This window comes from Cinclus cinclus, chromosome 6, assembly GCF_963662255.1.
Source record: "Cinclus cinclus chromosome 6, bCinCin1.1, whole genome shotgun sequence".
Lineage (NCBI taxonomy): Eukaryota > Metazoa > Chordata > Aves > Passeriformes > Cinclidae > Cinclus > Cinclus cinclus.
In genome coordinates, this window is record NC_085051.1 from 36,421,216 (window position 1) to 36,434,774 (window position 13,559).

General features: G+C 34.8%; 1 protein-coding gene across 1 annotated transcript in view; it reads left to right on the plus strand.

Annotated features, from left to right (window-relative positions):
* The window catches only part of AKAP6 (A-kinase anchoring protein 6), a 203,896-nt gene that overhangs the window by 62,327 nt on the left and 128,010 nt on the right, over positions 1–13,559 (plus strand). The window contains exons 5-6 of the mRNA XM_062494828.1: positions 11,014–11,110; positions 12,363–12,529. Coding sequence (XP_062350812.1) covers positions 11,014–11,110; positions 12,363–12,529 — 264 coding nt within the window. The remainder of the gene's footprint in view (positions 1–11,013; positions 11,111–12,362; positions 12,530–13,559) is intronic.

Consider the following 13,559-nt stretch of genomic DNA (forward strand, 5'->3'; position numbering starts at 1 on the left):
TGTTGTCTTGTTGCTGTACAACTCCTACTTGTGCACTGTAGTGTGATGTGCTCTTAGGTCATTGTACTAAGCCATTTCTGTGTCTGGAGTCATACTTAGGGCTCAGGAACACAAGAATTTTAAATGGGATCCTGCAAATGGAAAATATAATATTTTATACACTTATTTAGGTGCAACTTTTTAAATACTTCTTGCATTATTAGCAGATGCTGGCAAACAATATATTTTTTCAGTAGAGATAAAACTAATTAAGGTAAAGTCTTCTTGGAAATTTGGAATTAGTAGTCAAGCAATTTTGTCCCTTTTTGTCCTGTAAGACTGTCCTTGCTTTTTGGGTTTTTTTAGGCCAAAATATATGTTCTGTTTAGTTGTAACTAGAATAGCAAATATTGTTTTGTAAAAACCACCAAGTGGTGAGGATTGCATGTAGTTATTACAGTTCCAAGTATGGTTTGGATATGTTAACTGATAATTTCCATTAATAGTAATTTCTTAGTTTTCTTTTCAAATCCCTATCAGTAGTATTTACACCAATTTACTCATAAGCTTTGTGCCATATTAAAATCCTTTTTAACCAAGAATCAGTTCATTATATTACCCTTCTCAGTCACCATATTTACCTTACTTGTTAGAGTCTTAAAAATATCATAGAGCAAGCATCATTAGTATTTCAAAACAAATTAGATAAGTTGATTCACACTAGCATTTCCTTCTGTACATAAAGTTTAGATGTCGTCTCCAGAACCAAATTCTTCTTACGATACGGGGAGGGGCTTGAGTTTTATTATCCAAAGAGAAATGAAATAAGAATTTTTCTGTCTTTGTTATAAATGTTTCTGGCCACATCATGGCTCAGCACTTTCTAAGCTGTAAACAGCAAATGCCTTCAAACAGAAAATAGATTGTATTTTCACTTTTAAGAAATTGTGTTGGAGAAGTAATGATGCCTCAGTGATATTTCATGATACTTGATTGTCTGTTTGTAACAAGGCTGCTATGTCTGAAAAAAAAGATCATTCTCATCTCCCTGGAAAATTTCATTTTCTGAAAAATGTCAGTTTAGAGAAGTATTAAATATCTATTCTTATTGAAAATAAGGTTAAATATACATGCCTTGGGCTAATCTACTGACTGTCTTTGTAGTAGCAGTGGTAATGGTAATTTTATTAAAAGTATTAAAGCCTCTGAAATGGCTAAGCTATGTATTTTACTTTTGCTATATGGGAATTTCCAATGTGCGTGGCAGCTAATGTAGATAATGTCCTCAAAATATAGAATACCTTCTGCAGGATGATGGCGCTAAAGAGTGAACACCATGAGTGGCCTAATATTTTGTTTCTCTAAGGATTTTGATTTGAATTTGTTTAGTCTATTGTTAGTTTGAATTTTTAAATTTTATTTTTTTTTTAATCTTGAAAGGCATTTTGGGTATGCATGGGTTTCTGAATGTACGTACTTTCCCATAGGAAGAAGTCTGCAGAACACAGTATTCAGAGATGTAGCCTAAACTCAGATTTCACAGGCAAATCAAACTATTTAATAGGAAGTAAGACAGCAAACTGAAATAGAATACATGTATATTGCCAGTTTTGACTATTATGCAGCTTTTAAAATCTGTATACCAAATAGCCCCTATGTAAACTTTTCTGTTCCTTCAGTTAAAGTGTAGGAAATGTTGCTGTCATTTTAATAGATTTGGCTCTATCTGTATTATAGTTTGAATCCAGAGAATGTAGGTTGCTGGCTATGGGAAAAATAGAGCTTTCTAGACTGTTTAGACTGTTCTTCATATTTAAAGAACATTATTTTTAGTGACTAAGGAAGAGTAAAAGCAGGTATATAAGAAAGAAAATCCAGGTATATTACCCTTCTAATAACATCACTGCTGTCCTGACCAATACAAAAATACTGCACTTTATCTAACGATGTTTCCCTTAAGGTCATGCAGTGAAGAAAAGCTGACACAAATATTTTCTTTATAAGGAGAGAGTGGCCCATGGTTATGGTCCTAGTAGCACAGAAGTAAATCTATTATGATTTGGATCTGTTACTGCTATATGTATTTTTAATGAAGGAAGGGAATGTCCATTTACTGTCTTCCTGTACAAATAGTCCCACTCCTGAGGTTTGTTTCATGCAAGCTTGTAGTGTAAGAAATATTTTCTTTGTAATTTTGCTTGAGACTTAATACTCTTAAGAGTATTACTTTTTTTTCTATCCTCTCTTTCAAATTTTTTAAGTACCTACCCTTGTGTAGGAACTTTGTACAGCTGCAAATTAAAAACAAAAAAAAAAGAATTGCATTTGCTTTGCTTTTTGATTGGTTCAAACCTTCCCAGGACAGTCTTTGCTATCCCCCAGATTTACAGGTTTGCGTAGGAAGGGGATAGGACCCTATAATAAAATGCAGCTCTGCTGGGCCTGTCTGTAACATGTTGGTTGTTAACCAACTTCATGGAGAACTGTCCCAGCTTTTCTAGTTCTGAGAGCCACTGTCATCTCTGGACAGAAGAGATATTAAACCAGAGGCAGAGCATATTAGGGTGTCATCCTAAAATACCTTTGCTTCTTCTACTGAAGGTAAAGGGAAATTATAATGTTAAAAATCTGAACTCTCTCACGAGGTTTTTGAAGTCTTTTATTCTATGTGTATGAAAGTATAGTGTATGATCTGTGCCTCAAGAGCAAATTTATTCCTCTGTTGTTTTGATTTTTTTAATGCATTGTGTTTGAGGTCTAAAACGTTAGAATTCAGACTTTGGGGAATTTTAAAATTTATTTGCACTTGTTGGTAAAGCTGAAAAAGGCAGGCTAACTTGATTTGGCAGTGTTGCAAATGTTCACTCCCTCTCAGTTCTCACTACCCAAAACTGTAAAACTTTTAGCTCCTGAGGTATCCCAAAATGGAGATACTGTAAGTCTGAGTGGTGAAAGGGATTCCACTGGGCCTGTGGTGTGTATGGTCTGCAGAAGACATTATTTTCATACAGGGGATTCAGTGATTATAATAGTATAATGAAATCAAATCGCCATTATAAAATGCTATGCACTAACCTAATAATTTTCTAATAAGAAAATTTCAGTGAAAAGTATTTCACATAATTTGTGACTTAGAAGCTTTGTAGCTTTATATGTGACAACCTGGTCATGCACTTTACACAAATGTAGCATTGTCACAACTTTTGAATCACCCTTAAAAATTATTTGAAATTAATGTTTATTTTATAAATGAACTCCATCGTGCTTATGTAGGAAATCTCTTAATTGTAATATTTTTGTCTATTAAAATGCATGCTACCGCCTAAATTTTAGTATTGTTAAGCTGGTATTATCAATGTAGATGTAGTCAATAATTTGTTTTTTGGAAATGAAATGAAATTTATTTTTATGCAATTTGGAGATTGTAAATCATTTAAGAATACAACGCCAGCATCTCAAAGAACAAACAAGCACAGTTTCAGCAACATTTAAATTTGCTTTTACTAATCTGCCAAGAGCTATAGACCACTCCCATGGTTTTGTGCCATGTTACTGATAGGCATAATGTCATTCACATTTGAGGTACTCAAAGTAACACAACTGCTGTCTGTGTTTTGGTGTTTGCAATGCCAAAGCATTCAGAGAAATATAGAAAATCCAGGAAATGAATGGAGGTTTTGAATGGTAAAGATTTTTATTTGTATCTTCTATGATACTTGCTTTTTAACTTTCTCAATTCTATAAATGAATTGGGTTAATAATCTGGGATATTAATTTACTAGTTTTATTTTGCTAAGAAGGAATTTTAGTTCACCTTTAAATTTCATTAAACCTTTTGTCTATACATATATAAAACAAATTATATCTCCTTCATATTCCCCTGAAACTAAAATCTTTCAAGAATTGATTTAAAACTACGTAGCACTGTTTAATACCAGGAAGTTCATTTTTGTCTAATAATAAGTAACTTTAAATAAGATTTAAATAATATACATGTATAAGTTATTTTTCCCTTGGTAACTCCATATCTACCAAAGCTGCTGTGCCCCATGAATTCATCTTTGGTTTGGAAAGCTGTTATCTCTTGGCTGGCTTTTTTTTCCCTGCATGTGGTAGGACAATACAATTTGGACATATTTTGATTAAATGGTTTTCGGGCATGGTGTGTCTCTGATTGAAAGAGATGTACCTAGAAATGTGTGAGATAAGACAGAACAACGAGTCAGAAAACTGTGGCTTCTGCAGATTATTCTCTGAGTATCTCAAGAAGGCAAGAAATGATTAAGGGCAATTGTATACAGTGGGCTGCATGTGCAATTCACCATGATTATGGCAACTTAGCAATTGTTTCACTGTATCGCAATTTTACCCATGCCATTTCCTGCCTGTGTTCTTCCCTCGTTGTCTCTTGATAATAGGCAAATGGAGATTCAATCTAAGAAGCCTCATGTGAACTTTTTTTCACAATGAAAAATGTTTGGACAGACACAATCAAAGAGAAATTTACGTAGTGAAACACAAGATAAATTAGAGCTGGCAGCAGAAGAATTTATGTCAGTTTGAAATAAAAAATATCTGCAAAGATAGCCTCTATGTCTTCTGAATCTGCAAAATAGGCATCCTGGAGAGTAGGACTAACTGTCCTTTTCCTCCACATTGAAAATTATGCATCCAGAACTTGGCTAAATTACCTAAAAGATGACAAACACAATCAGGAGTGAGAAACAGAAACTGAGGGACCTAAAGAATTTAATGTGTGGCAGATCAGGTTATTCATGTTTAAGTTGTAACAAAGGGGAAAAAAAAGAAAACATTGGTTGTTTAATACTGGGGTGGCAGAAGCTGTGACAGGAAGGAAAGGGGTGAAGTGATTTTACCGAGGTATGAATTACTATGGGGCTGCTGGAGTAGAGCCTGCCTCTTTGTATGTAGTTTTGCCCTCCCAACACAAATTCTGTGGCCGTGTGGCAGAGCTAGGTTACTGCTCTGTCAGTGCATTTGTGGCCCTGACTCCCACATTTTTATCCAGTCTAGATTTAATGGTCTCAAGGGATCCGGGCTTTCACCGTTTCCCTTAGGAGGTTATTATGCAATCTAAAAATCTGACTTTCATGGGAAATTTCATATTTGTCTTAAATTTTCTCCTTCTTAATTTAACTCAGTTCCATCTACTATACCCTCTGATACTGTACGAAGTCTTCTTTCTGCTTGGTGTTCAGATTCATGAAATAAAGAACAGAGAAAACAAGACAGGACCTTTATTTCAATCAACACTTAGACTTGTTTGTCAGATTAATTTGTTCTACCGTTTCCACTCCTAAACAAATTTTGCTTGCTTTTCCCTAAACTCCCAACACTTTGTCTCTTCATAAATGCAGTAGATTCCTCCCAGACAAAAAGTACATTCAGATCAAGTGAAAGATGGGGAAAGCATATGAGTCATCAGAAGGTAAAATCATTCCTAGGGTTGCTGTAGTTAGCTCATTACTGAGCATTTTGATCCCAGAATGTTCAGTTAATATGTTTAGATGAATGATAAACTTACACAGAGAAATTATCTGAGCAGTCAAACCATCTTACATCTGATCTACATCTACAGTAGCACAATGACTCTATGACATGACAATTGTGGGATTTCAGTAGTGAGGTTCCCAGTTTTAAGTCAATTTTTAAGGCATTTTAGATTCTTATCTGGTATTGTGAACCAACATAAAAAGTGATATAGTTTTTTGCCCATTTTTGTCTGCCTGCAGAGGCCAGTGGAAGGAAATGCCTCCAGAGAAACTCAAAAAAATGTTGTCTTTTAAAGTCTTCTCATTGCAGAGGGTAGAAAACCAAATCTGCTTTCCACTAGATATTTTCTTAAAAAGTATCTAACAATTTCCACTGGTTACAGAAGAAAATGTGTTTCATCAAAGGCAAATGATGGTCATATTGTGTTAGGAATTAAGGTTTTGCTTAGCATTTGGCAGTAATTGGTCCCTTGCTCATCACTGCTATATGGAGGACATGTTGTTAGTTTCAGAATGAGAAAAAAAACCACATAGTGAGTGCTGCTGCTTCCGAGGAGGATTCATCATACTCTTCTTAAAAAGCAAAGGTAGAATCCCTGCTTTTGTAAAACTCAGCCTTGGCTATGGAGCTGCATAAAGCATTTTCATAGTGCCTGTGTTCTGTTTAGCAGGTGGAGTGTCAGTCAGTTGAAAATACAGCTTAAAAGAAAATAAGAAAAGAAAACATTCTTTGTAGACACCTTGATTCTATGGAAAACATGAACAAAGGAGACATTGACTGAAACCATTTCACATGTAATATTATTTCCCAGGAAAACATATCCTAGTTCCTAGTGGTGCTTATTTAATCCTAAGTAAGCTTAATTTTAAAAAGCGAGGCTTTGCTAGAAGTTAAATGTATAAGTGTTTCCCTGTTAATATAAGAACACAGTAGCTCTTACATAGTCGTTTGTTTTTTATTTTTTTTTTTATTTACTGAATGTCATTGGTAGGTAGTATTCAGGAATCTGAAAAAATTAATGTTCCTTTTTCAAATTCTGAAACTATAGAATCCAGAACAATTAGATAATTTTTAATTGACTGTACAATTGCTCTAAAAAAATTAACACTCTAGAAACAGTAATATTATTCTTAAAGGTATTTAGAAATATAAAAAATGAACCTCAAGAAAATTCTCAGGGGTAGGTACCACCATGCACCACACATTCTGATAGTATGCTGAGCTGAGAAAATTAGGATATTTCTTTTAATACATTGTCTTAATCAGACAAAAGTTGTAAACTGCTGTGTCATCCAAACTAACCTATATTTATGTACACATTGTATATATTCACACAATACCCAGTTGCTGATTTGTGTTTCAGAGACAGTATGCTAGAAACAATCAACTGAGGCACTATGACCTAAAAAAAAATCATGCTTATAGTAAGTGTCTGTGCCTTTGAAAAAAAAAGATTCTAGTTGTGTGTCCTTACTGCAGATATGAATAGGTCGAGATCCAGGTGTTTTACCAAATTTTGCAGGTTTTCTAAGAATGGAGGGTGAAATGTTGCATATCAGAGTTTAATGTGTGTACACAGTGTAGGATACTTACCCAGTAGAAGCTTCCTAAATTTAAGTAGCTACAACCTTATAATAAATCCTGTGGGGATCTTATTTTTTTTTTTCACACAAGCGCACAAGTTTTCTTATCCCCACTTGTAAAGAAAAGTAATATATGAGGGAGAGATTATTATATTCTGGGAAAGCACTCTTTTATTTTTAGTGTGTTCAGAGTCCAGCATAGATCAGGAGATGCTGCTTTTTTAACCCATGGATGTTCTGCACTGTTGTAATCTTCTGGATCAGTAAGTTTCCTGAAAGTCAGGGACACCTTAATTTTGTGAGGATTGGGCTCCTTTGCCTCATGCCATCAGCAGAAGATAGCACTCCTGGCACCTTGTATATACACCGTTGGAGTTTTAATTCCATTTTTATAGTTCTGTGGCTTTTCCAAAACTGTGTGACTTCCTGTCTCACTTTTCATTTCTTAGTAAATAAGAGCAGCTGATAGTTATATATAGGTACATGGTGATGGCAAAAAGTGAAGAGAACTTTGTAAGGAAATTTTTCTTGTTGCAGCTTGTAAACTACATTTTATACACTCTAGTTCTAGGGATGACATTAATGTGTTGTTTAAAAAGCTGCTGTCAGGCCAATGCACATGCATTTTCCATAATGTATACGTGTTCATGTGTGATATTTAGACTGCTCTATAGCTGCAAATGTGCCCGGAAAAATGGCTTTGATTAATTGACTTCCCTCCTCTTCTTTCCTCTCTTCACATGCAAAGGCTCCATTCATTATCAGGAAAGATCAAAGGAGGAGGGGAACAGAGTACCTGAGTCACACGCTGTTAGAGTTACAATTTTCCAAATGCCATAAGTAAACAGTAGGGAACAGGAAATATCCAGGATGGGAGAGGACTTCTGTGTTTGAAAGTCTTCCTTCATTCCAAATATTTGGTCTGATTTTATCTTTAGCTGTGCAAATTTGCATTTCTCCATTGTATATACATATAATACTTGTTACATCTTTAACTCTTGTCTTTTTCATGTGTCACATTTTCAGCCCGTCAGATATGAGAAATGTTGAACTTTGGCTGAGGGCTATTCCTTCCACTCTTCCTTGTCCAGTTCTTTTTCCTTAGGAAAGTACTAGAAATTATATATACATACATAATTCTAAATTCAAAACTCATACTACACTACATCAACATTTTCTTCTGTTTATTTATACTTATGTGAACGGTTCTCTCCTTTCAATGTGTGCTGATTTTGTCTCGGATATAGTTAATTTTCTTCATAGTAGGTAGTATGGGGCTATATTACAGATTTGTGTTGATAATACAGAGATGTTTCAGTTACTGCTGTACAGTGCTTGCACAGAACCAGGGCTTTTTCTGCTTGTACCACTGCACCAGCAAGTAGGCTGGGGCTGCACAAGGAGTTGGATACAGCTGTGACAACTGACCTTGAGTGACTAAAGGGGTGTTCCATACTTTGTGACATTATGCTCAGTACCTAAATATGGGTGAAGAAAGTGGAAGTGGAGGATGTTTGGAGTTACAGAATTTGTCTTCCCAAGATACCATTATGTGTGATAAAGCCCTCCTTTCCTGGTGATGGCTGAACACCTTCCTGCCCATGGGAAGTGGTGAATGAATTTCTCATTTTGCTTTGTGTGTGTGCACAGTTTGCTTTTCCTATAAAAGTGTCTTTAGCTTAGCCCACAAATTTTCTTGCTTTTACCCTTCTGATTCTTTTCCCCATCCCACTGAGTGGGGAGTAAGTGAGAGGCTGTGTGTGTTGCTTAGTTGCTGGCTTGGGTTAAACCATGACATGCTGCTTCTTTGCTGGGAAAATTTTATTTCTGGGTTAAACCATGACATGCTGCTTCTCTGCTGGGAAAATTTTATTTCTGCTAAATTTCATGTGTGTTCATGGCATTTGTGCCATTCGTAATTTATCCATAAAATACAAATTTTGCACAAGGAGAATATTGCTAGTCAGAAACCAAAAGTTTGGCCCCATCTTTATTCATCTTACTTTGCTTCTTCAGTTTAACATTATTACTGGTTAATAGGTGCACCTGAAAATCAAGCTGTATTGTAGTATGTGGTGCGTTATGTTAAATGAATCTTTTCTAGGACTGCAAGTCTCTTCTTTTTTCCTAATGAAGGAGAATACCTCATCTTTTCCTTTTTTCCTATCAAACACATCCACATCATCTTGAGACACTGCCACATCCAGCTGCATCTACACTCAACTTCAATTATATGAAATTACACAACCTACTCTCAGGTCCTTTAGGTTCTCTTTTGCTGTGTGAGGCACACGCATAGTGCATTTCCTGTGAAGTGCATGATTACAAACTATTCAGTGCAAGCCTGTTTTAAGTAAACAGTAAATTAAATATTGTCAGTGCTTTTTCAGACACGCTCTTATGAAAGAAAAAGAACTTCTAGATTTGGGTTCATAAAATTCTGGATTTAAGAAAGGGACAGACATAAACTAGGCATCTTTTTTCCTTTTTAACTTCTCTTGACTGGCCCAGTTGTTTGAGAGCTGGTACAAAATAGTGTATTCAGATGTCCCCATAAGGATTATGGAGGTCACCAAAATGCTAAATGTAGCAAAATTTCTGTTTATTGCTTTTTATTTGTTTATTATTGCTCAAAAAAATTCTGTCACTTTCAGGTACAATGCTGCCTGAAAGACTGTTAAGACTCTGTCTGAGCAACATGCCTTTTTCAACCATGAAACAGTACAGTAGAAGTACTGTATTTTATTACTGTTCTGGCAATATCTTTTTTCGCTATGCCAATCAACCTGACTGCAAGGGTTAGGAAAGAAAGAAAATGGTTGCTTCCTTAAGAATTGAGAGCTTTTGAGTATTCTGTGGTACCTATCACTCCATTTCTAGCATGGTCACTACCACTTGAAGAAGTATAAAGTTTTATAAAAAACAGAAGCTATGAATGTGCACTTGCAAAGTCTGCTTTCATCTCTGCCAGTTAACTTATTCCCAAGAGAAGGAAAAGCTCTTTTTCTCCAAGTGGTCAAATATTGTTTCCATTTATTCCATAGACATTTCAAAGAGAAAATGTGTTGCCTGTATGCACTTAGGTCTGCACACAATTTATGATTAAATGCAGCAAGTATCCTTTTCCCTATTGTATTGTATTTCTTTTTCTTACAGGCAAGAAAGTGAGAAGGTCTGGAAAATGATTAAAAAATTTATCAGAGTTATCATTGGTGTATTAAATGGTATAACATATAGTAGATCATGTTTCCAGTTCCTTTATTACTAGATCTTAATGCGATTTGTAAAAATAGATACTAATAAAAAAAGAAATAAAATATTTCATTGACTGTTAAAACAGAGATCCTTTGCAGACTGCTAAAAATATTAGGGAAAAAAAGGTTGAAAAATAGTTGCTTTACAAATTAGGAATGCAGAGATCTAAAGCAGACTGATTTGTTCTTTGAAAATGGATATGAGTTAACTCAGAGCACAGTATTAATAGATTTGTATAAGTGCACATAAGGCCAATATATTCAATGCTGTAATTTTTTTATGGTTTCATAAATAGTTCTATCACCAACATTTCAATGAACTCTGAAAAAAACAGAGCTCATATGTGGTGGCATAAATTTAGTGTATTTTATAGAACACTGTTACTCCAGATATAGCCTACGGGTTGTGACTTTTCATAAAACCTAATGAATGTCTAGATTTGTCAGCTGTTTCAACAGAGGTGCACTTTGCTGATCTAATGGAAACATTTTAAGCCCAGATACAAAATATCAATAGCTTTTAGTGTCACAAATTAGTTTGGCTATTGGGCGAATTGGGATGTGGTTCTTGATAAAAAACAGCAAGTAATTTTGTATGTGTGTTTTATAACTGCCTCTCTAGTGTTTGATACTGAGGTTTTTCTCCTTCTCTCTCTTTTTTTTTTCTCCTTTTATTTTTGCAGAGTTTTAAGTTGAATGTAGATAGCCACTGTGCTTTAAAAGAAGCAGTGGTAGAGGAAGGACGCCAACTTCTTGAGCTTATTGTATCTCACAAATCAGGTAAATTCTTCTGAAATATTTCAAGTCTTTATGTCTCCAGACTATTAAAGAATGAAGAAGCATTGCTGTAAATTACTGCATATATTCACTTCCTTATGTATTATTAATATTTACATTATCAGATTGACCTTCAAGATTTATAAATGTTTCATATACTGCATACAATGCAGTGATACTTATAAAATGAAATACTGCCTGCAAATAGTCTGTCATTTTATTTTGGTCTTGCTGTTCGACTGAGTTTCAATTGAAATCACATCACTGAAAACTTCACACTGACATATTCTTTGATGTAGGTGCTATGGAAATAACATTAAGATAATGAACTAGGATTTCAAATATATATATATATATATACATATATATATATGTATTTACATACTCTGCATGAGTAATTGCAATGGTAAAGCTTTATTTTACCACTTAAATTAATTCTTATGTTGATTTAAATATATTTATGAGGACTAGATTAAAATTAAAAATACCTCTTTCCTTTGGTTAGGCTTGTCTTTTTCTTCAGAGGCCTTAAATTGAGAGGAGGGAGAAAGAGATATACTGATTTTCCTTTATTCCTACCACCTATATTTTTAGATGTTTGCGTGACTTGTCTGCTAATAGGGTTTTAATCAGCATATACTGCTATGGAATGCCACCTTAATTTTGGCCTACTTAACATGATTTTCATCCAAGTCAAAGTTATTCTTTGCTGTACTCTTTTCGCATCATGTTATATGTGTGCCTCTGTTGTTTTGCAGCATCAGACGTATCTGTGTAACATGAAAGCTATAGGAAATTACTGACTTCTATGTATAGTTCCAAAAAGACAGAGAAGCCATAGCTAAGGAGGGTACTGCATGTCATCATAGATGTAGGAAACAGTAATGTGTAAATTACAGGAAGTATTTAAAGGAATTGGAGGTAAGGAAAATGTCTTTGGAGGATTACAAAATGCTTCAAGACAAAGACTGTATATTAGAGGAAGAGATTACCAGTGTTCCCTACTGCAGAGAAATGACAGTTTATGTGGAATTTTTCTCTTGAAATTGTCAGCTGAAAGTCAATCAAAATTTAACATGAATTTAACATGACGGCTAAAAGAAGTGTTTGTCTCTATAGCATTGTTTTGCATTTGCACATTAAAACTCTTGTTGCATTTATTATTTAAAATATCCTGCTAATTATTTGAATAAAGGATGATATTTAAAGATGCTGTTGAGTTTACAGCTTTTATTTTTCCCCCTTCATTTTGGAGAAGGACTAAAGGACATGCTGCAGATGATTGCAAGTCAATGGAAGGAACTACAGAGGCAAATCAAACGGCAACACAGCTGGATTCTTAGGGCTCTGGATATCATCAAAGCAGAGATACTGGCTACTGATGTGTCTGCAGAGAATGAGGAAGGGACTGGGAGCCCTAAGGTAAGTGGCTTGAAGTTTGCCTTATTTCCTCTTATTTCCGTCTTCTTTTGAACTAGGCACCACTGAAGTTTTCTTTCCACCCTAAGGCTTTTCATTTCTACTGGGTAAACTTTTTTTTATAAACAAAATGAAATGCCTTACTCTGAAACAATAAAAAAAAATCTTAGAACTTTCAAGGTTTCCAGCAAGACCTGTCTTATTGTGTGTAGAGGGGCATGAGGGGGAACATAAAACATTTAGTAAACAAAACATAAAGCATCTTTAACATGAATAATCAGAATGCTTTTAAATTGTTTTGTTGCAACTATAAATCACTATAATCAGTGCAATCACTCAGCTCTGACATCCATTAGCCGCTTGGTTACAGCAAATTAACAAAGAAGAGAGAAAGTGATTCATTATCTCATTCCTGTTAATGACTATCAGATGCATTGCTTAATTAGGGGATGGCCATTGCAGTAGGAAGAAGGTCATATGCCTTTCCACAAATCTTTTAGCTCCAAGTTTAAGTTGTTCATAATAGTGGTTGTGTTGAATACAAGTACTTTAAGAGTAAGTTATTGACACCTGTCATAATTCTGTGGATATTAATTATTAAAGAGGGATATAGTAGTTATCTGTTGCCAAACTTAGTATTTGTAAGATCATTTTAAATACAGGCTGTGTTTATTCAACTTGGTGCAAGCAGTGTAGTGATATTACACACAATAGAAACTTCTGGTTTAGGTTCATGATCTTTCATCACCATCAGTTGTAAGCAGTTGTTTCTTAAGCAAAGAATATTGAGGAGAAAATCCAGTAACTCAATGTCTTGGCATGCATTTGCTGAAATGTTTAGAAAAATTCATGGTTTCTGTTTCTGGAAACAACAGACATGGTTGTGCTGAGTGGGTTTTCTGGTTCTGATGCAAGACAATTCTTAGCACTGGTATTCAGTGCTTCCAAGAGAGTAGTTTGTAGGGTGACTGTTGGCTGTGATTGCATGAAAAGTTCTGGTGATTTCTTACCATAATTCTACATAGCAAGAGTT